Below are 26075 nucleotides of genomic sequence, written 5' to 3' on the forward strand. Positions count from 1 at the left end.
ATTAATCTGAATACCTTGCCAATGTAAATGACAATCAATGAATGGAAAAGCTGCTGTTTGAATTCTGGAAATTCTGTATTTTGACCTGAGCAAATCAAGGATCTTAATTCTTTACAGATTTGGTTAGTTTTTCTCCCTTAAGTTAACAACTGTAGTACTGCCAACAAATAACATTTATAAAAGATATCTCTGCAGTTTGCTGACAGTCTAGTGTGGAGGTATAAAGTGATTCGTATTATGTTGCAACATACTTAGTCAAGTATGGAGTAAACATTATCATATTAACAATGTATGACAAGAAATGGCTGGTTTATCCATCATTCTTCAAGAAATAGGACAATACATGCTTAAAATTCTTGAACATTCTCAAGTGTATCTATGTATCTCTCACCACATATCTTATTTATCTCCTTAAAATACATGACCTGCATTGATCCTAAGTGCCCCACATATGGAAAAATAATCTAAGCTCAATTTGGGAACACACTTAGAGAAGTTCTTCAATTACTCCTAAAAAGGTAGTTTAATACATTCCAGGAGAAAATGGTGACTGGAAAGCATGTGCTCATCAAAATTCCTCGCCTTCTGTATGTAGTCAACCACAATCAGGAGTGCCTCCAGTTCTCTTTTAAATGCTATCGCAAAGTTACACTCACTGCAAAAGTTGTCAGTTTGTCCCTTGGATCAATGACATTCTACCAAAAGAACCACCTTCTGACAGCAATTCTAGATCTACACCTCTCCATGGTACACTCATGTCTCCTGATCTTCCTTAATCATTCTATCTCAAATATCTTGTCAATCTGGACCAAATCTAATCCTTTCATTAAAAACCAAAAGCACTGCGGACACTGTAAATCAGAACCCAAAGAGAAAAATTGTGGGGAAGGCTCAGCAGGCCTGGCAGCATCTGCAAAGAGAAATAAAGTAAACGTGTTGGATCGAGTGACCCTTTTAAACAATGATATGAGTAACCCAAATTTTGGGCATTTAGTTTAGAGCATAAATGTCTGTAACTGATCTTAGAGTCCTCAGAACAAATAAGTAGATAAAGCAACTGTAAGTTGCATCTGAATTGGCACAATCTACAACCGGAACTATAAATTTATTTTGAAAGGCAAAGCACAACTTTTGTTTTGTTCTTTCACAGGATGTGGATGTTACCGGCAAGGCCAGCATTTGCTGTCCATCATCAAGTGCCCTTGGACCACAAGGCCTCAGACCATTTTAAAGGGCAGTTAGGAGTTGAACATGTTGCTATGCGTCTGGAGTAACATGTAGGCCAGAGTAGGTAAGAAATGTAGGTTTCCTTCCCTAAGCATGATGCCTTTCTGTTCACTACTTCTGAAACAAGTATTATATTCCAGGTTCATCAATTCAATTTGAATTCTATCAGCTGCCATGGATTTGAATTTCTCACCTAGAACATTAACCTGGAAGTCCATTGAAATTAAGTGTCAACATCTCTCTACAATGGGCAACACACTCCTGGAGCATGATTTAGAATTCTTTCCGATATGAGAGACAGCAATAATGGCCTTTAAAGTTCCAGAGAGTCATTACAAGGGTTTCATACTAGCCATCTTCTGTTGTCATCTGTGCAACAATGTGTGGTTTTCATGGACTTTTTCTGTTTCCAGCATTTTCTTTTCTTTTTATTACAGGTTTCCAGCATCTGTTATATCTTGCTTTTGATTATTAATAGTTGCTTCGCAGTACAGGACTTAAATACTGCTAAAAAGGTTCAGCTTCAAATGTCTTTCAAACTGCACTCATCAGGGCTGAAATACAAAAACACTTTTCAACGAATCCCTCATCTCCTTTAATGCCTGTTTGCTTCTTTTCAATTATCTGTTCCCCTCTCCTGAAGATACTGATTGAGTATAGTTCTATGGTTATCTTCAATACTTTAGCTAAATGGCCTCTCTTATGTCTGAATTAGATGACGACTTTTCACTATCTGTTTTATCAAGGTGGGGCTGAGGAGGCCTCATGGTGTCAAAGTCCAAACCTTTCTTTCTCTGACATGTATATTTCCCATCTTGTTTAAGATCAGTAATATTTCTGATAAGCTTTTGTGAATTTGCCCTCAAATCACCAGTGATGCATCTATAATCTGGCCATTTGTTTCCAATATTGGCTGAATTTTGGAATTCTGCTTAAGCTGGGGTGCTGAGGCGAACTCCAGTAATGCCATGGATAAAATCAGGCAAGTGAACCACAGATTTCTTTGGTTTGTAAGTGTCAGACAACAATCAGCAGAGAAGCATTCACAATAAATTAAAAATGAAATGAAAGGTCTGATTTCTCCCAATCGCACCATTTCCTCTGATGAGACATGCCAAATGGAAACGGTTTTCTCATCTGCTTCACTGTTTATGGAAACATAAGATGGCTGGTAGACATTTGTTGGTTCAAGAATCAAAACCTAAGATAGAACAGAAGAACCCATTACCCTGAAAGTGTGAACAAAACAGTCATCATTTAACACTTGCACATCTTCGGTTACATTTGCAATGTGTGATATCAAAGACACTTGATCAAATTCTCTACTGTTTTAATGGAACTATTTACTGTGAACAGATCCAGATGAATTACACACAATTAAGACATTAATTAGTATTATTACACATCATAATGTCAACACAGAAGTACGTTTCAAATTATTACTTTTGCTAAATACATTTAATTTTGATTCCCAAATGAACCAAGTCTGATATGGTTAGAGTAAGAATAATGCTTAAATGCATAATAAATAAATTAAACAATATATCCAAGCGCAATTGCAATAGAGTACTTTAAAGATCTTTGATTTATGTTTTTAACACAACTGGGCTAGTTGAGATTATGCTTGAAATAATTCCTCTCTCTTTGTCAGAGACACAGAGAGGCAGTTATATTGTGATATTGTCACTGGACAAGTAATTTGAAGGCTTCAACTGATGCTCTGGGGACAGAGGCTCATTTCCATAATATCAGCTGGTGGAATTTAAATTCAGTGAACAAAACTGCAATATAAATCTCTTAATAGCAACTACCATTAGTTCTTGTAAAAACCTATCTAGCTCACTAATATTCTTTAGGAAAATAAACCTGCTGTCCTTAATCAGTCAGGCTTACATGGATCTTCAGGCCCACAGCAGCGTGGTTGACTCTTAACTGCCCTCAGAAATGGCCTAACAAGCCACACAGTTCGAGAGAGAGCGGCAATAAATGATGGCACTGTCAATGATGCCATGTCCCATTAAAAAAATAAACAAAATGTATTACGCAAACATCATCACGCACCTACATATCTTTGTACAGAGCTAACTACAGGAACTGTTCCAATTCTGAGAGAAGAAAACTGTGTGACACGGGTTTCTAGCACAGCAGGAGCACTTCTCAATCCCTGCATGCAACTTAGAATTAAGCCCATTTCCAGGGGTCAGGATAGTTTCCATTTTGCAGGTGGATTTTGGGATGATTTACTGCATTCCTCATATCAGGATCAGTGTATAGGAATAGTCATTCAGTCTTTCAAACCTGTTTCCTTATTCACTGAGAGTATGGCTGTTTTACATCTTAAATCCTTTCATGTTTATCAATTCCATGTTCAAGACAAAAAAAAATCCATCAATCAATATTCAATTTCTGCTGGTGTTTTTGTAAAACAAAGGTCCACATAATCTTTGCATGAAGACATTTTTCTAGCCTATCTCCTGAATGATTTGGCTATGATCTGAATGGACAATTTCCTAAACTGAATGCACTTTGGAAGCATCTGCAATTTCCTCACATTTGTCCTTTAAAATCCTGGGCTGGAGAAATAAAATAGATGGAAAAGAGCCTGCATAAATCCTGTACGTTGAGTGGCAATTCGGATCAATCAATGGGTCACAGGCTTAAACACCACAAACCACAAAGGGGATTTGATAGAGCCATACAAGATGATCAGAGAATTAGATAGGGTAGACAGTGAAAGTCTCTTTAGTAGGATGATGACGTCAGCTTGTATGAGGGGGCATAGCCACAAATTGAGGGGTGACAGATTTAAGACAGATATCAGAGGCAGGTTCTTTACTCAGAAGAGTGGTAAGGGCGTGGAATGTCCTGCCTGCCAATGTAGTTAACTCAGCCACATTAGGAAGATTTAAACAATCCTTAGATAAGCACATGGATCTTGATGGGATAGTGTAGGGACGAGCTGAGAACAGTTCACAGGTCGGCGCAACATTGAGGGCTGAAGGGCCTGTTCTGCGCAGTATTGTTCTATGTTCTATGTTCTAACTCCATTCCACCCCAGCAGAGACAACACACAAAACTTAGATTGAGATTTCAGTGCAGTCATGAGATATGCTGAACCATCAGTGGTGCTGTCTCTCAGGAGACATATTAAACAAAACTCCTGTTTTCCCATTTAGGTGGCTGTTAAAAATTCACAGGAACCATTCAAAGAAGAACAGAGGAAATATTCCTGATGTTTGCCAAGGTTATTCCTTCATTCAGACAGATTCTGATCAGTTTTGAAGACTTTAATGATTATAAAGTGTCCATTAAATTCCCTGCATTACAACAGTAATTTCACTTCTAGGTATACCCAACTGGCTGTAAACCGATTTGGACTGTCCTGAAATCATAAAAGGAGATAAAACAAAAGATCTCATTGATGGCATAAGCTAAAAACACTTCCCTTATTTTGTTTTTCTCATTTATGACTTATTATTTATGGTGTTATTAGATTTAGATTATATAAATCCTGAAAGCCAATGAGATCTTTACAAAAAAATACTTGTTGCTGAGAGAGCCAGTGTCTATTCTGATCTTCTCTAAACCCCTGTGAATAGGGAAAATGGCTGTGGAACCACCTCATAATAACCTGTGCACCTCCATGATGGAGCACGAGCAGAAGTTCAGGGGCAAGTTGGCTGCCTGCCTGCCTGGTTGGGAACAAAACTTGAAGGAGGAAGGTAATGGGCAACCCTTAAGAGAACTAGAGCAACACATCATGGGGCTCTGTTTGGCCGTGAGCGTCTAAAGCAGGCAATATAAAATCAGCCGCCTGCTAACTTTGCATTTCCAATCATAACTATGTCATGAAGTCCAAGTTACCTCCAATAAGTATCTGACATCACCTTGCATTGTCAATGGATGGGGCAGAATGTAAGCCAAACGGCTTCTTCATAAGGATAGGAAATCTGAATGATAGTATATCACTAAGCAGTTGTGAATTATTGTGAAGAACAATAATTTAAGTTAAAGTAGCCTAATCCTCTGTCACCTCCCTGAAGGTCAGATGCAACTTTAGAAGACATCTTAAAAATAAAAATGGTGGGACAATGTGAAGGTAAAGTCAGTCTAAAATTTATAAAATGGGAGTTGAGGGAGGTTGGGGAATGTTAAGGAAATTCTGAGGCACTGGTAAGTCACTCTAATTGACTTCAGTGTCCTCTGGTTAAGGAAGAAATATAAAGATTTCTAGTTCCTGATTGCTATCCAGTGTCTACTTCTGAAAAATGCACATGCAGATGTCAGATGATAAACAAGTCACTTTTCTGAGAGCTGATCACAGGATCAATACATGCTGCTTGGGTTAACACACCACTAATGGGGGATTTGTAAAACAGTTACTATTGCTGCTAACACTGTTAATAGACAAAATCCCCACCCACACAGCTGAAGGGGAGAAAATTGGTAAAAGACAAACAGAAATCTCCTACTGGAAAACGTAATCCACAGATATTGGTCCTTGTTGCTTCCACAATGATATCCATCCAGAAATTGAGACATTCCTGTTTTGGGGAATGATCACTGTTGATTTTCTGGAATTGCTGCAACAAGATCAGGTTCTGAACTAATGACTTCATGTACCTGAAAAAAAAGGTAGAGAGGATAGCTCTGCTTTTACGCTCTTTCAAAGTAGACTCCATATTTCGTTTGAAATGAACCTAAGGCATACAATTCACGAGCAGTCATTGGTTTCCTCACTAGAAGCTACTCCAACAAACATACAAACATGATGATGTTACCTAGCCAAGTAATGAAACATCTGGATATCAAACCTACAGCTCAGCGAGCAAACCTACACCCTAAATATACAAGCATATAAGCTAGGAAATATTCTCTGGCTTTAACACAGTACCCAACAGCTTGTGTTTGCTTTAATTATCCTCACTGATTAAACCTTAAAATTTCTCTTTATTTGACTAGCTTTCATTTTATTGAGATTTTAAGCAGTGATTGTGGATGATGTTCAGAGAGGGCAGACTTTCTAGGAATGAGTGTATTCCTGCACTTCCAGAAAATCTGGCATCAGGATGAAGCATTATTTGCATCTGCTCGCACAAATTGCAAACTCAGTGAGTAATACTTGATCCTCAGAAGAAAAGAAAGAGAATAAGTGAATTTTCAAGTGTCCATGTTGGAAGCTATCTCTGCACCCTCCCTGCTTTGGGCATTCAGCAGCACATTAAAATCGGACCATCCCATTATGCTGTTGTCTGGATGTCCCAGCAAACAGGAGGAACTTCCCACCTTGTTTTCTTACCCACCAAATACAGGCCCAGTGACATTTCACCATGGCTGCTTTGAAATGAACCCAAGGATTACGATTCAAATGCAGTCATTAGTTTTATGGCCAGTTGCTGCTACAGCAAACATAAGAGTTTGGATCAGCAGTCAGCCAGTCACTTCAGCCTGTTCTATCGTTTGATAAGATCATGGCCAATCGGATCATGGTGCCCAACTACACTCTCCTTCCCACCCCTGATCAAAGTCTCCTGCTGCTGTGCAGACCTCCAATATCCATGCATGGCTGCAGCTTCTGGAGCCTGAAGTCAATGCATCCAAACACAGGCTCTACAATTGGCTGCATGGCCATGCAGTCTAGAGGGAACATTGCCCCCGGTGTCCTTTGACTCCCTTATGAGCCAAGAACCTACCTAATTCTGCATTCAAAATATTCAACAATCCCGCCTCCACAATTCTCTGGAGAATAAATTCTACACACACATGACCCTCAGAAAATATTTCTCCTCATCTCCATCCTAAATGGGAGACCATTCTAGTCTCTCTCACAAGGGAGAAACATTCTCTCAGCATCCACCCTGAGCAGGCCCTCAAGACTTTAGATATTTCAATAAGATCACCTCCCATTCTTTTAAACTCCAATGGACACAGGCCAAACCTGTCCAACTTTTCCACATGGAATCACACTTTCATTCCAGGGATTAGTTAAGTGAATCTTCTCTGAACTACGAATGCAATTCTTGTCTACTTTATAAAAGTACACAAACGTGATCTCACCAAAATCCAATGCAACTGTAACAAAACAATCTTACATTTATATTCTCCTTCCTTTGCAATAAACATTTTAATTGCCTTTCTAATCATACTAACTTTTTATAAATCAGTTTCCAGGGCATCCAGACACATATATAACTAAAGATTTCTACAGTCTCGCTCCATTTTTATAATCTGTTGCTTTTCTATTCTCACTGCCAAAGTGGACAATTTCCTGAATTATATGTCATATCTGTCAATTTTATACACGTTCATTTAACTCACCTTTATTGTGTGGCAGCCTCTTTCTGTCTTTTCACAATGTACTTCCCAACATATTTTTGTATCACCATCAAATTTAGCCTCTTCATCCAAGTCATTTAAATAAATTCTAAATAGTTGACTGATTCTTGCAGTATTCCATTCATATTATCGTGTCAACACAGAATTACCCATGCATGCCTATCCTCTGCTTCCTGTTAGCTAACCAATCCTCTATCCATGCTAATATATTGCCCCCTACATCATGAGCTCTTGTTCTGCATAGTAACCTTCAACATGGCACCTCATCAAAAGCAATGAAAATCTTAAGTGCATCATATCCAAAAGATTTCTCTTCATCTACATTGCTTATTACTTCCTCAATGAACTCTAATAAATCACTATCACTCTTCATTGAGACCTTCCTAAAGTCTGTATAACCCACAAATTCTAATAGGCATCTCCTTCCTCCAAGGCACTTCAATCTCATTTCTAATGCAGTGCTCCTCTAAAAAAATTCTTAAAAAAGGAAACAGCAATCGTGAGAAAAACCAGGAGTGAAGCTGGTGACTGATTCACTGTTTGTATTTTAAAGCACAATTTAATCTTGCTCAACTCTACTCCCATGGCTTTCCTCTATTTAATTTTAATTTTGACTCTGCACAATGGCCAATAACAAAGCAGCTCCATTTTTACAGACCTCCCCTGACTTTCCTGACCATTGATTCAATAGCAGCTAATAACCAATGTCACCCTAAAGTAATACTCACTCTCTTTGTGTTCCGATGGGGTCAGACCCAGACTCAGTCAATTCACTCAAACAACAACTCTTACCAAAAAGGGGGCTTGAGTTTGAAGAGTTTCTCAGCTGCTTGCACTGCCTTGTTGACGTCCTTGGCTAACATACTGACTATGAAGAAGTGGCCCACATCGTAGAAGTTGTTCATTTGGTCCAGATTTCCTTTCCTACCCAGCAGACTGTTCAGTCGCATGCCTATACAAGAGGTGAATTGATCATTGTAAGTACAGGGCACTTGTGCAAAGTGGGTCCTTGCTGTCTCTGGAAAAGGACACCATTCATATTTCATCATTCCAGTGTTTTGGTGCTCCTAACTACAGGATTCTAAACAGTAAATGGAGCAGTTAGTTTCATGATTAAAAGTGCCAACCATTTGGTACTGAGCTATGAATAACAGGAATGCACTATGTTTGATCCTGGGTCATCCTGTGAATACAGATCCCCTCCCTTTTCTTGATACCTTTGTTGGAATGGACAGTAGCTCTGAACCCAAAAGCCATTTGGCAAACATCAGGGCAAAGGTCGTTTGTCTGGATTCCATTCCAGTCTGCAGCCATAGGAACCAACCAAACCTGTGATAAGTGCTGTATAATGAATGCCCCTTCGGGAATAGATGCATTTGCAGCTATCAGCACATTACTTTGACAGGAAAACTAAAAGATTACACTTAAATTATTTTGATAGATAATGTAAAAAAGGCCAAAGTCTTGGAAAGGAAGCAGCCATACCCTTTAACATATTTAAACAATTTTAGGACAAGCAAAATTTTATGCATCTTGGGAAAATTCAGAAAATCATAGTGACAGCACACAGGAATTTCTTATGGCAAACTCCCCTGGCACAGACATAAAGTAATAAAGCTGCTGCTGAGGTATCTGGCGATTGTGAGGACAGTGATGCTTTTCAAAGGATGCTTCATCAAAATCAATACAGTTCACCTCAGGAATTCAGAGTGATCAGCAAATGTGGCCATATATTGCTCCGATTGCTCTTTGCACTCAAAAGGAAATTATCCAGCGTTATTGATGCAAGTGCATTACCAAGGATCAAGTTGAAAAACGTCCCTACATCACTTAACAGCATGGTGGCTCAGTGGTTAGCACTGCTGCCTCACAGTGCCAGGGAGCCAGGTTTGATTTCAGCCTCCAGTGTCTGTCTGTGTGGAGTTTGCACATTCTCCCCATGTCTGTGTGAGTTTCCTCTGGGTGCTCCAGTTTCCTCCCACAATCCAAAGATGTGCACGTCAGGTGAATTGGCCAAGCTGAATTGCCCATAGAGTTAGGTGCATTAGTCAGAGGGAAATGGGTCTGGGTGGGATACTCTTCGGAGGGTCAGTGTGGACTTGTTTCCAACAGTGTAGGGAATCTAATCTTAACCTCATGCCCCCATAACAAAACAAATTACAGAATTCTTTGGAGATTTCTCCCCTGCCATGACCACAAGAAATAGGTGGAAAGACAGGGTGTGAGGATATACAGAAAGTTTGCAAGAGATATTGGTAGATTAATTAAATGCTGGCAAATGGTGTATAAAGAGGGCAAATACAAAGTTGTTCATTTTGGAAGGGAGAACGAAAGAACATATTATTTAACTGGAGAAAAACTGCAGAAAGCTGCAACATGAAGGAACTTGGGGGTATGTGTGCATGAAATACAGATAGCTAGTTTAGCAGGTAATCAGGAAGGTTAATGAAATGTTGGCCTTTATTTCAAGGGAGGTTGGAGTATAAGAAGAGGGAAGTCTTACTGCAAGTGTGCAAGGTGCTGATGAGACCACATTTGGATACGGAGAGCAGTTTTGGTCTCCTAATTTAAAAGATAGTATTTCATCGGAGATAGCTCAGAGAAGGCTCATTTGGATGATCCCAGGTATGGAGGGCCTGTCTTATGAGCAAAAGTTAAACAGGTTGAGACTCTACTCATAGGAATTTAGAAAAATGAGAGGCGATCTCATTGAAAGATATAGGGTTATTAAGGGGCTTGACAGGGTAAATGCTGAGAAGATACTTCCCCTCATGGGACAGTCTGGGACCAGAGGGCATAGTCTCAGAATAAAGGGGTGCCAATTTAAGATGGAGATGAGGAGGAATTTATTCTCTCAGAGTGTTGAGAATTGTTGTAACTCATTGTCACAGAGAGCTGCGGCGGTACAGTCCTTGTGTATGTTTAAGGCTGAAATGGATAGATTTTTGACCAGTTGGGGAATCAAGGGTTATGGGGAAAGGGCAGGAAGGTGGACGTGAGGAATGTTGGATCAGTCATGATCCTAGTGAATGGCACAGCAGGGTTGAGGGGCGGAATGGCCTACTCCTAATGATCTTAAATCACTTTTGAAATGGTCAGTACAACACAAGCAACATTCAGAGTTGGGACCCTGCAGCTCTTAATTGCGCAGAGTGAACATTTAATTATGGTGGGGCTCATAAGCTTCATTTTGAATGAAATTAAACATTCATACTTTAACACTGATGTACTCACCAATTTTTCTTAGCTCCATTGAGCTTTCAAACTGCTGACCAGCTGCAATTAGGAGAATGGCCAAATTAGACCCAGAGTACAAGGTTGGTTGGAGCTCAAAGCCTTTGCGATACCTGACAATAAGTAGAAACAAATGGACTTATTCACTAAATGTTAGATTCATTCATTCAATCAGTGGGAACAGTATTACATGCACACTGGTTCCTAACACTATCAATAGCTGTCCAACACTTCAAACACAACTCTAGAAATGGATCTACATAGTTACACTGTAGCTGGCATGTAACTTAACAAGCAACAGGAAACTGATTCATGATAAATTATGATTAGGAAGGCGTTGCCCTCATGATATTACTCCTAGACTATCAATCCAAAAACTCAGGTAACGCTCCGAGGACCAATATTTATATCCCACCAATACAGGAAGTGGAATTTGAATTTAATAAAAATCTGGAATTAGGAGTCGAATGATAACTTTACGATTGTTGGAAAAATCCTTCTGCTTCACTAAAATCCTTTTGGGAAGGAAACTGCCACCCTTACCAGATCTGGCCGACATGTGACTCCATAACCACAGCAATGTGGTTGACTCTTAAATGCCCTCTGGGGAATTAGGGATGGGCAATAAATAGAAGCAATGCCCATGTCCCATGAGTGAATTTTTAAAAAGCTTCCGATAACACAGAATTCTGATGGTTGTATAGCAAATAATTAAGGGGAAAATTGCTCAAATTCTCCTTCATTTGTGTGGGGAAATGGCAGGTCTTTGTGGATATATATTGGAATTATTTATGGTTGAGTCTGATTTTGAAGGCTCACACTTTGAAACATTGACAGCTGGATTTGTTTTGTTGCCTCACTCGTATATGTTGCAACATCTAATTCTCTCCATCCCTGGGGAAGGACAAGTTCGGACACTTGGTCTTCAAACAATGCTTCTTCATATGGACATCTATGTCCATGTTTGGGACTGAAGTTGTACTGAAGAGGGAGCTAATAGTGCCAGGAACTACAATGTTGCCTGTCATGATGAGGCTGATGAATGGGCATTCATATGATGCAAAAGGTATTCCACAATCCATTTACAAGAAAACTAAATAAACCTGAAAGTATTGAAGAATCACACTGACAAAAGGTGACTGTCTGAGCTGATGTGGCATGTATATTGGGTTCTCTTGAAGTAAATTAGGGCTAGTTCCAGCTTTCACAAAATCAGCTATCTACTGGTATGCAACCATTCTGGTCCTGCAGTAAGATACCACCTTTGAAATCTTTGGAACGGATTGAAAAGCTTCTGAAGAGTTAGAGGTTTTGACCTTAATTAAGGTTTTCGACCAGTATACTACAAGGATGCCAGAAGCTACAGGAGCCCACAGTCAAATGTTAGATTCTATCGTGTGTGGCAACTCTGTGATGAATGTGAGAACCAGCCTCTGACCAAAGGGAAGTGTCGAAGCATTGCCTTTGTCATCTGTCCTATTACATGTCTTCAAAAACATGTTGGATGACATTGCATGGGCTGCACTTGGCATCTACAAGATGATTAGGCTCTGGCCTGAACAAATCTGAGCATGGATCCGAATACCAGGCACAAAGAGCAGTAACTGTAAAGTGAATGTGCGCCATCTCCTCTGCTTGACTGACTAATCTCCTAACCATTGAGGAAAACATACAACATAGCCGGAAGACATTCAGTGTCAACAGTTCGAAGGGCTATCTCATTATCTCCGCTCTTCTGCATCTTGCACCATCCTAAAAGTCTTCCATTAAATGTATATATTGAATTCCCTTTCCAAAGATGTGACTGAATCTTATTTCAACACAGGCAACTCACTGCTCAAAAGAATTTTAATCTCACCCCAGCTTTTGATTAAAGCCTAAATCTGCACCCTCTATTTACTAACACCAACACCAACACCACCCCCTCCTTTACCCGACAACCAGTAGAAAAGTCTGCTCTTAAATACTTTCTCATCAATCTGAACTGCAATATAAATTCCCCCTTGTTATGGTCAGGTATGCATTAATCAGTTGAAAGGGCTTTGGGGACAGGATCGTTAATAATTTGTCAAATTCCCTTCTGAAAATAAAGGGTCAAGGCATGCAGGGTTATGGTGACAGGATAAGCGATCTTTTCAAAGATCCAACACAAACACAATGGACTGAATAGTCTGACTCGATGTTGTAAGATTTTATGTATGAAATTTTAATTGGAAAGCGGGTGCATCATACCTTGGACCTAAATGTAAATTTCTTGAAGCAGGAACTAAATCCATTTCAGAGCTGCTTTTAACAGAGGGGAGAAGAGGTTCTGGGAACTAAGCCACTTATGCAAAGTAGATAACCACAGCCATCTTTGTTTCCTAAGCAGCAGGAAACTGAGTGGTTGAAAAGAACCTGAATCCATGAGGCAAGTTCACTGTCCACCATCATGAACATTCACTGCAATAACTCATCAAAGTTTCTCTGATAGCACATCCTAAACCCATGACCTTTAACCACCTGCAGGAATTAGTGCAGCAGATAAATGGAAACACCATCAATAGACAATAGACAATAGACAATAGGTGCAGGAGTAGGCCATTCAGCCCTTCGAGCCTGCACCGCCATTCAATATAATCATGGCTGATCGTTCCTAATCAGTATCTTCTTCCTGCCTTATCTCCATAACCCTTGATTCCACTATCTTTGAGAGCTCTATCCAACTCTTTCTTAAATGAATCCAGAGACTGGGCCTCCACTGCCTTCTGGGGCAGAGCATTCCACACAGCCACCACTCTCTGGGTGAAGAAGTTTCTCCTCATCTCTGTCCTAAATGGTCTACCCTGTATTTTTAAGCTGTGTCCTCTGGTTCGGCACTCACCCATCAGCGGAAACATGTTTCCTGCTGCCAGAGTGTCCAATCCTTTAATAATTTTATATGTCTCAATCAGATCCCCTCTGAGTCTTCTAAACTCAAGGGTATACAAGCCCAGTTGCTTTCAGTCTTTCATCATCATCTGCAAATTTCCATCCAAGTCACATAATCAGTTCTGCCATTACACGTCTTTCCTCAACATGAATTGGCTATAACGCGATTGATGAATAGGGGAACACTGATTCGAAAACCCAAGCTTGTAAGATGGGTGTTGGCTAGAACGCGATATATCGTCCAACACTAAGTGCTATTTTTGCAGAGTGATTTTTTATATAGCGCAGGCTTACACAAGAACACATCGTGTTATGGAAGAAATGACTGGAGCAATCTGAAGTGAAACTATCTCTTTGTTCTTTCCCTGATGAAAAGCCTTGAACACCCTTTATGAGTGTTATCCATGTTAAATGGGCTGCAGCAGTTCACCACAACTTTGAAGGGAAATTAGGGATGGGCAATAAATGTCCATGAACATGAGCAATGCTCACACCACACAGTGACGCCACTGTTTGAGGGTCAGGAGGAGCAACAGTACTTCCTTGAAGTGTCACAATTGTTGCAAATATTAATTGATGATCACTGAATTCCAGTCACTAGCAGACATCCATTGCATTCACATTGTGATGCCTTGCAATCTGGACCCTACGGTTCCACTGCTATGATTTGAATTGCTATCACAATGTTTCTCACTCTCTTAATAAGCTTCCCAACTCTTGTATGTCTTGATCCAGTTCATTACATTACAGCTTTCCAAATTAGTGTTATATATAGGTTATCTGTCAGAAAACAGCTTGATTGAATAACAGTAATAAGGAGAACATCTCAACGCATTTCTGAAGACCTGAATTTTCTTACCATTCTATGGCACTGTCCCGGTTCACTATATCATTGCAGTATGAGTCAAGAAAGAGGTCTTTATAAATTTTTCCACACAAGCAGTACATGTCAGGGGCAGGCTGCTCACATGAATTCAGGACTTCAAGCATCTTATTCAAGGCTTTTTCTCTGTCGCCTGGGTGATTCCTCCTGCAGAGAGAAAATACAAACAGCACAATCTTTACATAGAGTTGTACAGTCACTGCAGGTTACTGAGCCAAGATCTATTATGCTAACAAACAGTATTTTATCATCAATGGTGCCTGCTAACATTGAAGTACATTCAGAACTAGGACTAAGCCAGAACTGTTCTAAGATTGTACTCACCACCTATTTATGTATTGGTGTCAGTAATTAATAAATGCTCCTGTTGCATAACCTCAGCATGATCTCAACACATGGCAGAAGAAATAGTGGACACCCCGCTCCACAGAACTTTCCCATCATTCTGAACGACGGTGGGAACATTCGAAGTAGTCAGCAAACACAACAGGAATCCTTGGGGAACTCTCAAAGCAGAAGCATTGAGTCACTCTCTGCTTTAGTGAATGCAGTGTACAGAGAGACAAGCTATAAAATCAATCAACCAGATACGCGTGCAACAGAAAGCCTGCACTGGCAGAACAACCAGGAATCTTCTAGTCCAAGCCATAAAAGGTGGCAAATAAAAGTTTGATTGAAAAGATCCCATTCAACAACTGAATATAAACAAAGCAACTCATTGTTGCTTGTTACAGGCACATCTCTGGACAGGATTAGGTCCCTTGACCTACCCAAGCATTTAGGCCATGAGGATGGCCCAGACCAGGTTTCTCAGTGACTAAGCTGAAATTGATACCATGCTGCTTCAGATCTTGTTTCCAAACTTGATAAAGACCAGGTCAGTGTGCTCTTATATCCCATTGGTAACATTGCTGAAACAATTCTTTCCCGACTTTGTATTTTGTCATTTCTTCATCTATCTAAGCTTCAGTTCAGGTGCACAATACCTACTTCAGTCCAAGGTGTAACACAGTTACTAACCAGGCTAGATTTAATCAGCACAACCAGAATCAAGAAAAGTTACATTAATGAACTCTGTGACTATGGACTGAGCTTATCTAAAACTGCATGGAAGTTGGCATCTTAGCTAGGGTTCTATCTGATCTATTACAGCACAGAGAAAACCACATATTGTCCAAACTGTTCATATAGCCCAGCAAATTCAAATCTGCAAATTCAAATCTTTCACAGGGAAAGAAGATGATTTTTCTCAGGAGCTCTCAGTTGTGTTTGTTCTTGTTTAAAAACCACAAATCAGCAAGAGCTCTTAGAAATGGAAAGCAATGGGAAGAGGACACAGCAGCTGTCATTGCTCCTCATCTGTGGTACTGTAGGAAGCAGTAAACTAGGTGAAAACCGCCTAGCCAGAGTGGTGTGCCATGTATGTAGCTAAAGATCTGGAGGAGACGGTGTTGGACTGGGATGAACAAAGTTATAAATCACACAAAGCCACGTTGTAGTCCAACAGGTTTATTCGGGAACACTAGCTTTCATCAGGCGGTTGGGGAATCTGATGAAGGAGCAGTGCTCTGAAAGCTACTGCTTCCAAATAAACCTATTGGACTGTAACCTGGCATTGTGGGATTTTTAACTTGGTAACTAAAGAGACTATTTTAAAATTGTCTGTGGGAGCAGCGTAACAGTCCTAAAGAAAGACAAAAATCACAGAACCAAATTGCCATACTATTCCTGTCCATAAAATACATGTAAATGAAGACAAAAAGGATTTTGTTTTTTGGGGAATTTAGATTGTTAAGATGACCTCTGAAACACAGATGTTTCTATTATGGACAAGAAAACGTATTTAGATACCAGGGCCAATTTCCAATACTTTTTACTTCCTTCGAGATTCAAACGCTCAACTGCAAAGTACAGGAGGCATTCCAATGTTAAGACATGGAGCAGTCAAGTGTCACATTTTGCTGTAATGGACATGAGTTAAGGGACAATCTATATATCATTTCTAATCAACCCCATACTTCATTGAGCAGAGACGCCTGTGCTGCCCAGAGCCTTCTTGATGCCACAACAGACAACTGTGGTCTACTCTTTTTTTATTGACATTCCAACCCTAAGATAAAAGGTGATTTTTTTTTCCAGATTTTCCCTTCCTTTTTTCAGATAGGCTGGAGATCAAATCTGACTATTTTACAGGCATCCAGTGTAGCTGCCTAACGTGGGCTTTCAGCCTCTTTCATTGACAAAAGAGGGATTTAGTGCCAGATATCAGGCCTGGACCCACCTATGGCAGAGTTTCTCTCAGGAAGTCAGTGGCCTCCTTCTCCCATTGCCAGTGTTGGATTGTGTACTGGGTCAATGAGCAGACAGGAGTCCCTCAGCACAAGGTGATGGCAGATGGTTGAGTATTTATATGTTAAGATCTCGTATCTATCAGCAAGGGATTTATTATTGGGGAGTTATAAGCAGGGGATTTGTGAATAAAGATAGATGACTAATCTATGACTAGAAATTTACAAGCAGATTATCTATGATTGGAGGTGTCCCTGGGTTTGGCTCCACCCAAGGATGACTGTGTGGAATTTGTATGTTCACCCCACATCTGTGTGAAGTTTCCTAAGCAGGGAGTCTGTGAGTGGCTGCTCTTTGAATGGGGGATCCATGAGCAGAGGTCTGTAAATGTGGGCGGCTGCTGGATTGTACATGAGGGCTATATATATCAATGGATTTTATTAACCCACCCCCTGGGACTAACAGTCAGCAAGATGGGTGTACAAACTGGGTGTCATGCAGTGGACATCATTACTGGTTACTCACCCATCGCTGCCCTGACTATAATTTTACTTGTGGTAGGAGGTCACGTGAGAAGGACCACCCACTCACCTGTCAGTATATCATTGAGGCCATGGAGTGACCAACTAAGGCCTACCTCAGCCTTGAATATATTTAATGACCCAGTTCTCTGCAGTAAGGAATTCTACAGATTTATGACCATATGACAGAAGAAACCCCTCTTTATCTCTGATTTGGTGCACAAACCCCTTACTCTGAGATTATGCCATCTGGGCCTGATAAATCAGAGATATTTTGGAAGTGCCTCAGCCACCCTGTGCCTCTTGCAAATCAGAGGACTCATTCAAAAAGGAAGAAACTTTCAGGTCAGGGAAAACCTGGTGCAACAGCATTTGTGGACAAAAATTATGAACTCTCTTTCCAATTTTCCCCTCTGTCCTTGTGTTTATCCCCCTCCCACCCCCAACTGTCTGTGCACTGGTACTGTGTATGTGTGTAAGTGGAGTTCATAATGGGTTTAGCATTCTAATCAGTAGTCGGTATATACTGATGGTTTATATCTGTTCACCTGTAACTAGAGTCTAATTATTTGTAATAAATATTGATTCTTGCTGGTACAGAAACTTGGTCCAGGTTTTCTAATGACCTATGTTTGAAAATCAGGAGACGTGTGGAACTTTGCATACTTATTGTAAAATCTTTACCTTTTGTAATGAATCCAGGGGCTTGATTTCCAGTGAATTATCGTTGGATGACAGCCACTCTCTGGCCAATCAAGGGTGCTGGCTTCAAAGGGGGAGGCATTGAGTGCAGTAAGCCACCAACATCCCCTGCCTCCCTCTCCCGCAACCTGCAACATTCAATCCTCAGCATGTCCTAGCTGACCTGTGACCCAAGGTTGCTTGGCAATCCTGGGACCTTGGTGGGTACACCGCTGGTAGCTGCCACTGCTCCCTGACAGCACTGACAGCAATGAGGAGCTACCACTGCTTCTGACTGGCTAGCGCATCTCACCTGTCCTGAATCCTGGGAAAGGACAGACAGTGACCACTTAATGGCCTGAAGGTACTGAATATCACTGGACCTCCCATGTGAAAATGATGGGGTTCTGTGACCAGGAGGTGAGACATCCCCATTGGATTCACTCAATCTCACTTTAAGTTTCCAAATTATGAGGACATAGTTTATATTCCCTTGTGCTTGTATTCCCATGAGTTTATAAGTTTACAGAGTGATTCAAAGTGGTATTTAAAATGGTATAGGCATTCAACGGCGCAGCTGCAGATAAAAACATCTCTGGTAAGCGAATTCAGAACAGCAAGATACAACATCTTAACATTAAAATCAAGAGTGTGTCACTGGAAAAGCACAGCAGGTCAGGCAGCATCTGAGGAGCAGGGGTCTGACCTGAACATAGAACATAGAACAATACAGCGCAGAACAGAGCCTTTGGCCTTCGATGTTGCACCGACCTGTGAACTATTCTCAGCTCGTCCCCCTACACTATCCCAAGATCATCCATGTGCTTATCTAAGGATTGTTTAAATCTCCCGGCTGTGCTTTTCCAGCACCACACCCTCGACTCTGGTCTCCAGCACCTGCAGTCCTCACTTTAATCATCTTAAAATTAAAGCTAAAGGTGTAAAGTCAGATAATATTAATTCAAACAAAGGATAGGGAGTACACAACTTCACTCCCCAGTAAAGGTTGTGGATACCAGGAATCTAATGGGGTATCAGAACTGAGATTGACAGATTTTTCTTTTAGAAGAGGGTTGAGAGATATGGAAAAATGCCGGAGATGTGTTGCTGGAAAAGCGCAGCAGGTCAGGCAGCATCCAGGGAGAATCGACGTTTCGGGCATAAGCCCTTCTTCAGGAATAATGTTGTGTTAAAGGTGTTGAACTGTCACTCAGCCTTGCTTTAATTAAATAGTGGAGCAGGCTTGGAGGAAATCTTTCTCTGTTCATATTTGTTAAACTTTGAAACTAAAAGTTAATCATATGATGTGGCTGCCATCACAGGTCTTACTGAGTTTAGGTTATGTCACAGATCCCTAGTTGCATTTTAGTAACTGAATATAATTGATGGCTGCTCTCTATCTACCCACATTCAGCATTGACTTAGAAAGTGCTTTACAAAGCAAAGTGATAAACCTCACAAGGATTTAATGTGAATAAATGAAAAACTCAACAGCACCAAAACAAGTCACTTACCCCAAGTGACGTATGCCAATTTCTGTGCCGCACAGGGATCTTTAATCTCATCAGCCTCACCTTCCTCTCTCAGGTTTATCTAGCTTCCCTTGAAATCATATAATCCCTGACAACACAGCCCTAGCAGACTAGAGGCAAGGTGTTTTCCCAATTACTACACAGCAGTAACTCTACCTGTTCAATGCGAATGCATAGTGAAATTTGATGTTGTGCTGATTAGCCAGGTCACAGGTCGGCAACATCTCCAGAGTTTCTACCAACTTGACCATACCATCATAATCCTGTCAGAGGTAGAGTAAAATAAGTCATTAAAAAAATTAATGGCCAAATTTAAAATGTCACATTTCTGCTGTGGTAAAACCCCCTTAAAAGATTGTGTGGCTTAACGAGGCATTGTGACATGAAATGCCTGACTGAGAGTTCTACCCAATGAACTCCAGCTGACACTATTTAATACTTGTCTGAGGTTCAATGATAAATTACAAATAATACAGAGCACTTTTGATCAAACTGTCATACTGCACTCACGTGGAGACATACTAAAGGAGGAGAGATGTTTATGGACTGGGAATTCCAGATGTTAGGGCTTCAGTAGCTCAAGGCACAGCTGTCATTTGTGGAATGGTTAAAAGAAGGAATATGCAGGAGGAAGCCTCAAGAGATAGAGAGGGCAAAGGCCGTGGTGGAATTTGTAAAACAAGGGCGAGAATTTCAAAATTGAGGCAGTACTCAATCACAAGCCAACGTAGGTCAGCAAGCAAAGGGATGGTGATGAATGGAGCTTGGTGCAAGTCAGCACACAAGTAGAAATGGCCTTGATAAGGGTTTGAGCAGCAGAATTGGCTGATGCTATGGCTCAGTTTCTATTACACCCTTTTGTTGAATATCTTGGGAAGTTTTCTGTTATAAGGAGATACATAAATGCCATTTGCTGTTGGTCCATTGCAGTGTCTCACTGTCAGGATGCTCTGCTTTTAATCCTCAGTAGGTCCTCCATAAGAACACAATAAAGTATCTCTTCTACATTGCTGGTCTCTCTGTACCTGGATGTCCCTGTATGAGAAAAGCAAGTTTGTGATAACGTCAGGCGTGACAACCTCCGTGCTTTCTATACGCTGCTTAATGCCAGTGAGTTGTTTGGCAAGTTCATCTCCTTGGTATCGCTCCCTCAATTTTCGAATGTCACTCAGCAGAGTATCCTTGATATATGTGCTGTGAACAACAACAACAACAGAGACTGCACAACAGGTATGACAAGAAATGTGTTGTAAATAACAATTAAATAGGTGACAAAATCTGTTTAAGAATAAAACTGTAAGCACGATTAAATTATTTATCTATTTATTTGATGCAATTTCCAGACATCTGTTCCTACAATTGTAAAAACAATGACTGCAGGGAGTTTGAAGAAGTCCCATCATAATTAAAAGATTGATACTGTGGAGAAGCTAGAAATAAGCGGAGACTGATAAATTGATTTCTGAAACAGCATGATATTTAGATTAGATTCCCTACAGTGTGGAAACAGGCCCTTCGGCCCAACAAGTCCACACCAACCCTCCGAAGCGAAACCCACCCCCCTAAATTTACCCCAACTAAGCCACCTAACACTATGGGCAATTTAGCACGGCCAATTCACCTGACCTAAACATCTTTTTACTGTGGGAGGAAACCGGAGCACCCAGAGGAAACCCACGCAGAGAATGTGCAAGCTCCACACAGACAGTTGCCTCAATTGGGAATTGAACCCACCCTCCGAAGCGAAACCCACCCCCCTATATTTACCCCAACTAAGCCACCTCACACTATGGGCAATTTAGCATAGCCAATTCACCTGACCTACACATCTTTTTACTGTGGGAGGAAACCGGAGCACCCAGAGGAAACCCACGCAGAGAATGTGCAAGCTCCACAAAGACAGTTGCCTCAATTGGGAATTGAACCCAGGTCCCTGGCGCTGTGAGGCAGCAGTGCTAACCACTGAGCCACCGTGCCACCCCTGGAACATAGGGTTGGACAGTCTTAATTTTGAGCAAACTTTGACAAATTTCTACGGTGCAAATCCCATAGCACTGCGGTATTTTAAACACTGATTTCTATGACTCATGAAATCTTTTGATTATTACTCATTTTGGAACAGCGTGCATCCAACCTTATCTGATTTTGGACTTTGTCGAAACAACTTCACTTGTAAAATGGAGAGAACTTGTGCTTATTTAGCTTAACTCAATAATCTAATAATTATTATAATGGAGCACAGAGCTGCTGTGGAAGGAGAACAGACGTTTTTTTATCCATTCAGAGCACGAGTCGATTTTCATTCGAACAGCAGGTATGGTTTGTGGCTTTCTTGTAAAAGAAGCAAGAACTACCCAAGGAGGTTTGTAGCACATGCCAAAATATTTCCTATCTGAAGGATTTTGTGAAACTTGAAAGGGGTCAGAAAAGATTTACAAGGATATTTCCAGGGTTGGAGGGTTTGAGCTATAGGGAGAAGAGCTGTTTTCCTTGGAGCGTCGGAGGCTGAGGCTAAACCTTATAGAGATTTATGAAATCATGAGGGGCATGGATAGGATAAATAGACAAAGTCTTTTCCCTGGGGTGGGTGAGTCCAGAACTAGAGGACATAGGTGTAGGGTGAGAAGGGAAAGATTTAAAAGGGACCTAAAGGGCAACTTTTTCACACTGAGGGTGAGTTTTTTGAATGAGCTGCCAGAGGAAGTGATGGAGGCTGATACAATTACAGCATTTAAAATTTTCCGGATGGGTATATGAATAGGAAGGGTTTAGAGGGATAAATGCTGGCAAATGGGACTAGATTGCGTTAGGTCATCTGGTCAGCATGGACAAGTTGGACCAAAGTGTTTGTTTCTGTGTTGTTCATCTCTATGATTCTATGACTCAAAGTAAAATGAAACAGTTCACTGGAATTTTCACACATCAGTAATGTGGACATTCCTCACAGTTTGACAGGTAAGAGTGGCATAATGGCTCAGTGGCTCACAGCACCAGGAACCAGGGTTCAATTCCACCCTCGGACGACTGTCTGTGTGAAGTTTACACATTCTCTTTGTATCCAATTGTGTTTCCTCCGGGTGCTCTGGTTTCCTCCCACAGTCCAAAGTTGTGCAGGTTAGATGGACCGGCCATGTTAAATTGCCCATGGCATTCATGGAAGTGCAGGTTAGGTGGATTCACCATGGGAAGTACAAGGTTACAGGAATAGGGGAGCAACTGGGTCTGGATGGCTCTTTGGACGGTTAGTGTGGACTCAATGGCCGAATGGCCTACAACTACACTGTGGGGATTCTATGATTCTATGCTCGTCACATGGTGCCCCTGAAGAAATGCAAGTCTCATGTCATATCATGTTGATTTTTTTTTGAGGAGGTTCTAATTTCTACACTTCTCCCATTCCATACTTTCAATTAACACATCAAGTTGAAGGTTAAATAAATATTCTTAGTCATATCAAAGACAGTACCATGAGGGGGTAACTTCAATATCTTTTAGGAGACTGATAAATTTCTCCACCAATGGCTGGCAGAAAGGTCCCAGTAAGATGTCCCAATTTGGTTGCAAGTACTCGGAGGCCCTCCGTTGAAAATCATTCTCACAGCACAGGTAATCGTTGTTGGTGGTTGTCACGTAGGGGATGAAATGATAGCTCCTGCTGGCAGCCTGGCAAAAAGAAAATACATCTTTCAGTCAATTTACAAAGTGTGGGCTTCTTGTAAATCTATGGATTGTTTCTTAGCTAGCTGATTGTAGGACAGTGAAATCAGTGAGCAGAATGAAAAGTAAATCGAAGATATAGAATGTAGGGAAACAGATGGTGACATCTTGAAAAGTGTCCATATTGCAGAGGAGGAAGTGCTGGATGTCTTGAAATGCATAAACGTGGATAAATCCCCAGGACCTGATCAGGTGTACCCCCTAGAACTCTGCGGGAAGCTAGAGAAGTGATTGCTGGACCTCTTGCTGAGATATTTGTATCATCAATAGTCACAGATGAAGTGCCGGAAGACTGGAGGTTGGCTAAAGTAGTGCCACTGTTTAAGAAAGGTGGTAAGGAAAAGCCAGGAACTACAGACCGGTGAGGCTGACATCGGTAGTGGGCAAGTTGTTGGAGGGAATCCTGAGGGACAGGATGTACATGTATTTGGAAAGGCAAGGACTAATTAGAAATAGTCAGCATGGCTTTGTACGTGGGAAATCATGTCTCACAAACTTGATTGAGTTTTTGAAGAAATAACAAAGAGGATTGATGAGGGCAGAGCAGTAAGTGTGATCTATATGGACTTCAGTAAGGCGTTCGACAAGTATTCTCATGGGAGACTGGTTAGCAAGGTTAGATCTCACAGACTTCTGTGAGAACTAGCCATTTGGATACAGAACTGGCTCAAAGGTAGAAGACAGAGGGTGGCGGCGGAGGGTTGTTTTTCAGACTGGAGGCCTGTGACCAGTGGAGTGCTACAAGGATCGGTGCTGGGTCCACTATTTTTCATCATTTATATAAATGCTTTGGATGTGAGCATAAGAGGTACAGTTAGTAAGTCTGCAGATGATGACACCAAAATTGGAGGTGTCATGGACAGCGAAGAAGGTTACCTCAGATTATAACAGGATCATGATCAGATTGGCCAATGGGCTGAGAAGTGGCAGACGGAGTTTAATTTAGATAAATGTGAGGTGCTGCATTTTGGGAAAGCAAATCTTAGCAGGACTTATACACTTAATGGTAATGTCTTTGGGAGTGTTACTGAACAAAGAGACCTTGGAGTCCAGGTTCATAGCTCCTTGAAAGTGGAGTCACAGGTAGATAGGATAGCGAAGAAGGCATTTGGAATGCTTTCCTATATTAGTCAGAGTATTGAGTACAGGAGTTGGGAGGTAAGGTTGCAGCTGTACAAGACATCGGTTAGGCTACTGTTGGAATATTGCGTGCAATTCTGGTCTCCTTCCTATCGGAAAGATCTTGTGAAACTTGGGTCTCCTTCCTATCGGAAAGATCTTGTGAAACTTGAAAGAGTTCAGAGAAGATTTACAAGGATGTTGCCAGGGTTGGAGGATTTGAGCTATAGGGAGAGGCTGGATAGATTGGGGCATTGGAGGCTGAGGGGTGACCTTATAGAGGTTTATAACACCATGAGGGACATTGACAGGATAAATAGACAAAGTCTTTTCCCTGGGGTGGGGGAGTCCAGAACTAGAGGGCATAGGTTTTGGGTGAGAGGAGAAAGATATAAAAGAGACCTAAGGGGCAACTTTTTCGTGCATAGGGTGGTACGTGTATGGAATGAGCTGCCAGAGGAAGTGGTGGATTTGTGAGAACTGCTTGGGAGGATTTAAACTAGTAAGGGTGGTGGGGGGTGGGACCCAGGGAGATAGTGAGGAAAGAGATCGATCTGAGATGGGTACAGCTGAGAACAGAAGTGAGTCAAACAGGGCAGGCAGGGACAAGGTAGGACTAGTAAATTAAAATACATTTATTTCAATGCAAGGAGCCTAATAGGGAAGGCAGATGAACTCAGGGCATGGTTAGGAACATGCGACTGGGATATCATAGCAATTACGGAAACATGGCTCAGGGATGGGCAGATCTGGCAGCTGAATGTTCCAGGATACAAATGCTACAGGAAGGATAGAAAGGGAGGCAAAAGAGGAGGGGGAGTGGCATTTTTGAATAGGGATAGCATTACAGCTGTGCTGAGGGAGGATATTCCTGGAAATACATCCAGGGAAGTTATTTGGGTGGAATAGAGAAATAAGAAAGGGATGATCACCTTATTGGGATTGTATTATAGACCCCCCAATAGTGAGAGGAAAATTGAGAAACAAACTTGTAAGGAGAGCTCAGCTATCTCTAAGAATAATAGGGTAGTTATGGTAGGGGATTTTAACTTTCCAAACATCGACTGGGACTGCAATAGTGTTAAAGGTTTAGATGGAGAGGAATTTCTTAAGTGTGTACAAGACAATTTTCTCAATCAGTACTTGGATGTACCTACTATAGAAGGTGCAAAACTTGACCTACTCTTGGAAAATAAGGCAGGGCAGGTGACTGAGGTGTCAGTGGGGGAGCACTTTGGGGCCAGCGACCATAATTCTATTCGTTTTAAAATAGTGATGGAAAAGGATAGACCAGATCTAAAAGTTGACATTCTAAATTGGAGAAAGGCAAATTTTGACGGTATTAGACAAGAACATTCAAAAGCTGATTGGAGGCAGATGTTCGCAGGTAAAGGGAAGCCTTCAGAAATGAGATAACAAGAATCCAGAGAAAGTATATTCCTGTCAGGGTGAAAGGGAAGGCGGGAAGGTATAGGGAATGCTGGATGACTAAAGAAATTGAGGGTTTGGTTAAGAAAAAGAAGGAAGCATATGTCAGGTACAGACAGGATAGATCGAGTGAATGCTTAGAAGAGTATAAAGTAGGAGTATACTTAAGAGGGAAATCAGGAGGGCAAAAAGAGGACA

At 41.1% G+C, this 26075-nt stretch overlaps 1 protein-coding gene across 2 annotated transcripts in view; it reads right to left on the reverse strand.

Annotated features, from left to right (window-relative positions):
* Nucleotides 1-26075, reverse strand: part of map3k15 (mitogen-activated protein kinase kinase kinase 15) — a 137445-nt gene that overhangs the window by 63876 nt on the left and 47494 nt on the right. For both annotated transcript variants that reach the window (XM_043700555.1, XM_043700556.1), the window contains 8 exons: nucleotides 23080-23276; nucleotides 20639-20807; nucleotides 19770-19876; nucleotides 14567-14737; nucleotides 10798-10910; nucleotides 8356-8515; nucleotides 5700-5850; nucleotides 2321-2428 (listed from right to left, as the gene is read on the reverse strand). In XM_043700555.1, the coding sequence (XP_043556490.1) occupies nucleotides 2321-2428; nucleotides 5700-5850; nucleotides 8356-8515; nucleotides 10798-10910; nucleotides 14567-14737; nucleotides 19770-19876; nucleotides 20639-20807; nucleotides 23080-23276 (1176 nt within the window). The remainder of the gene's footprint in view (nucleotides 1-2320; nucleotides 2429-5699; nucleotides 5851-8355; nucleotides 8516-10797; nucleotides 10911-14566; nucleotides 14738-19769; nucleotides 19877-20638; nucleotides 20808-23079; nucleotides 23277-26075) is intronic.

The sequence above is a fragment of the Chiloscyllium plagiosum genome, chromosome 12 (genome assembly GCF_004010195.1).
Source record: "Chiloscyllium plagiosum isolate BGI_BamShark_2017 chromosome 12, ASM401019v2, whole genome shotgun sequence".
In the NCBI taxonomy this organism is placed as follows: Eukaryota; Metazoa; Chordata; class Chondrichthyes; order Orectolobiformes; family Hemiscylliidae; genus Chiloscyllium; species Chiloscyllium plagiosum.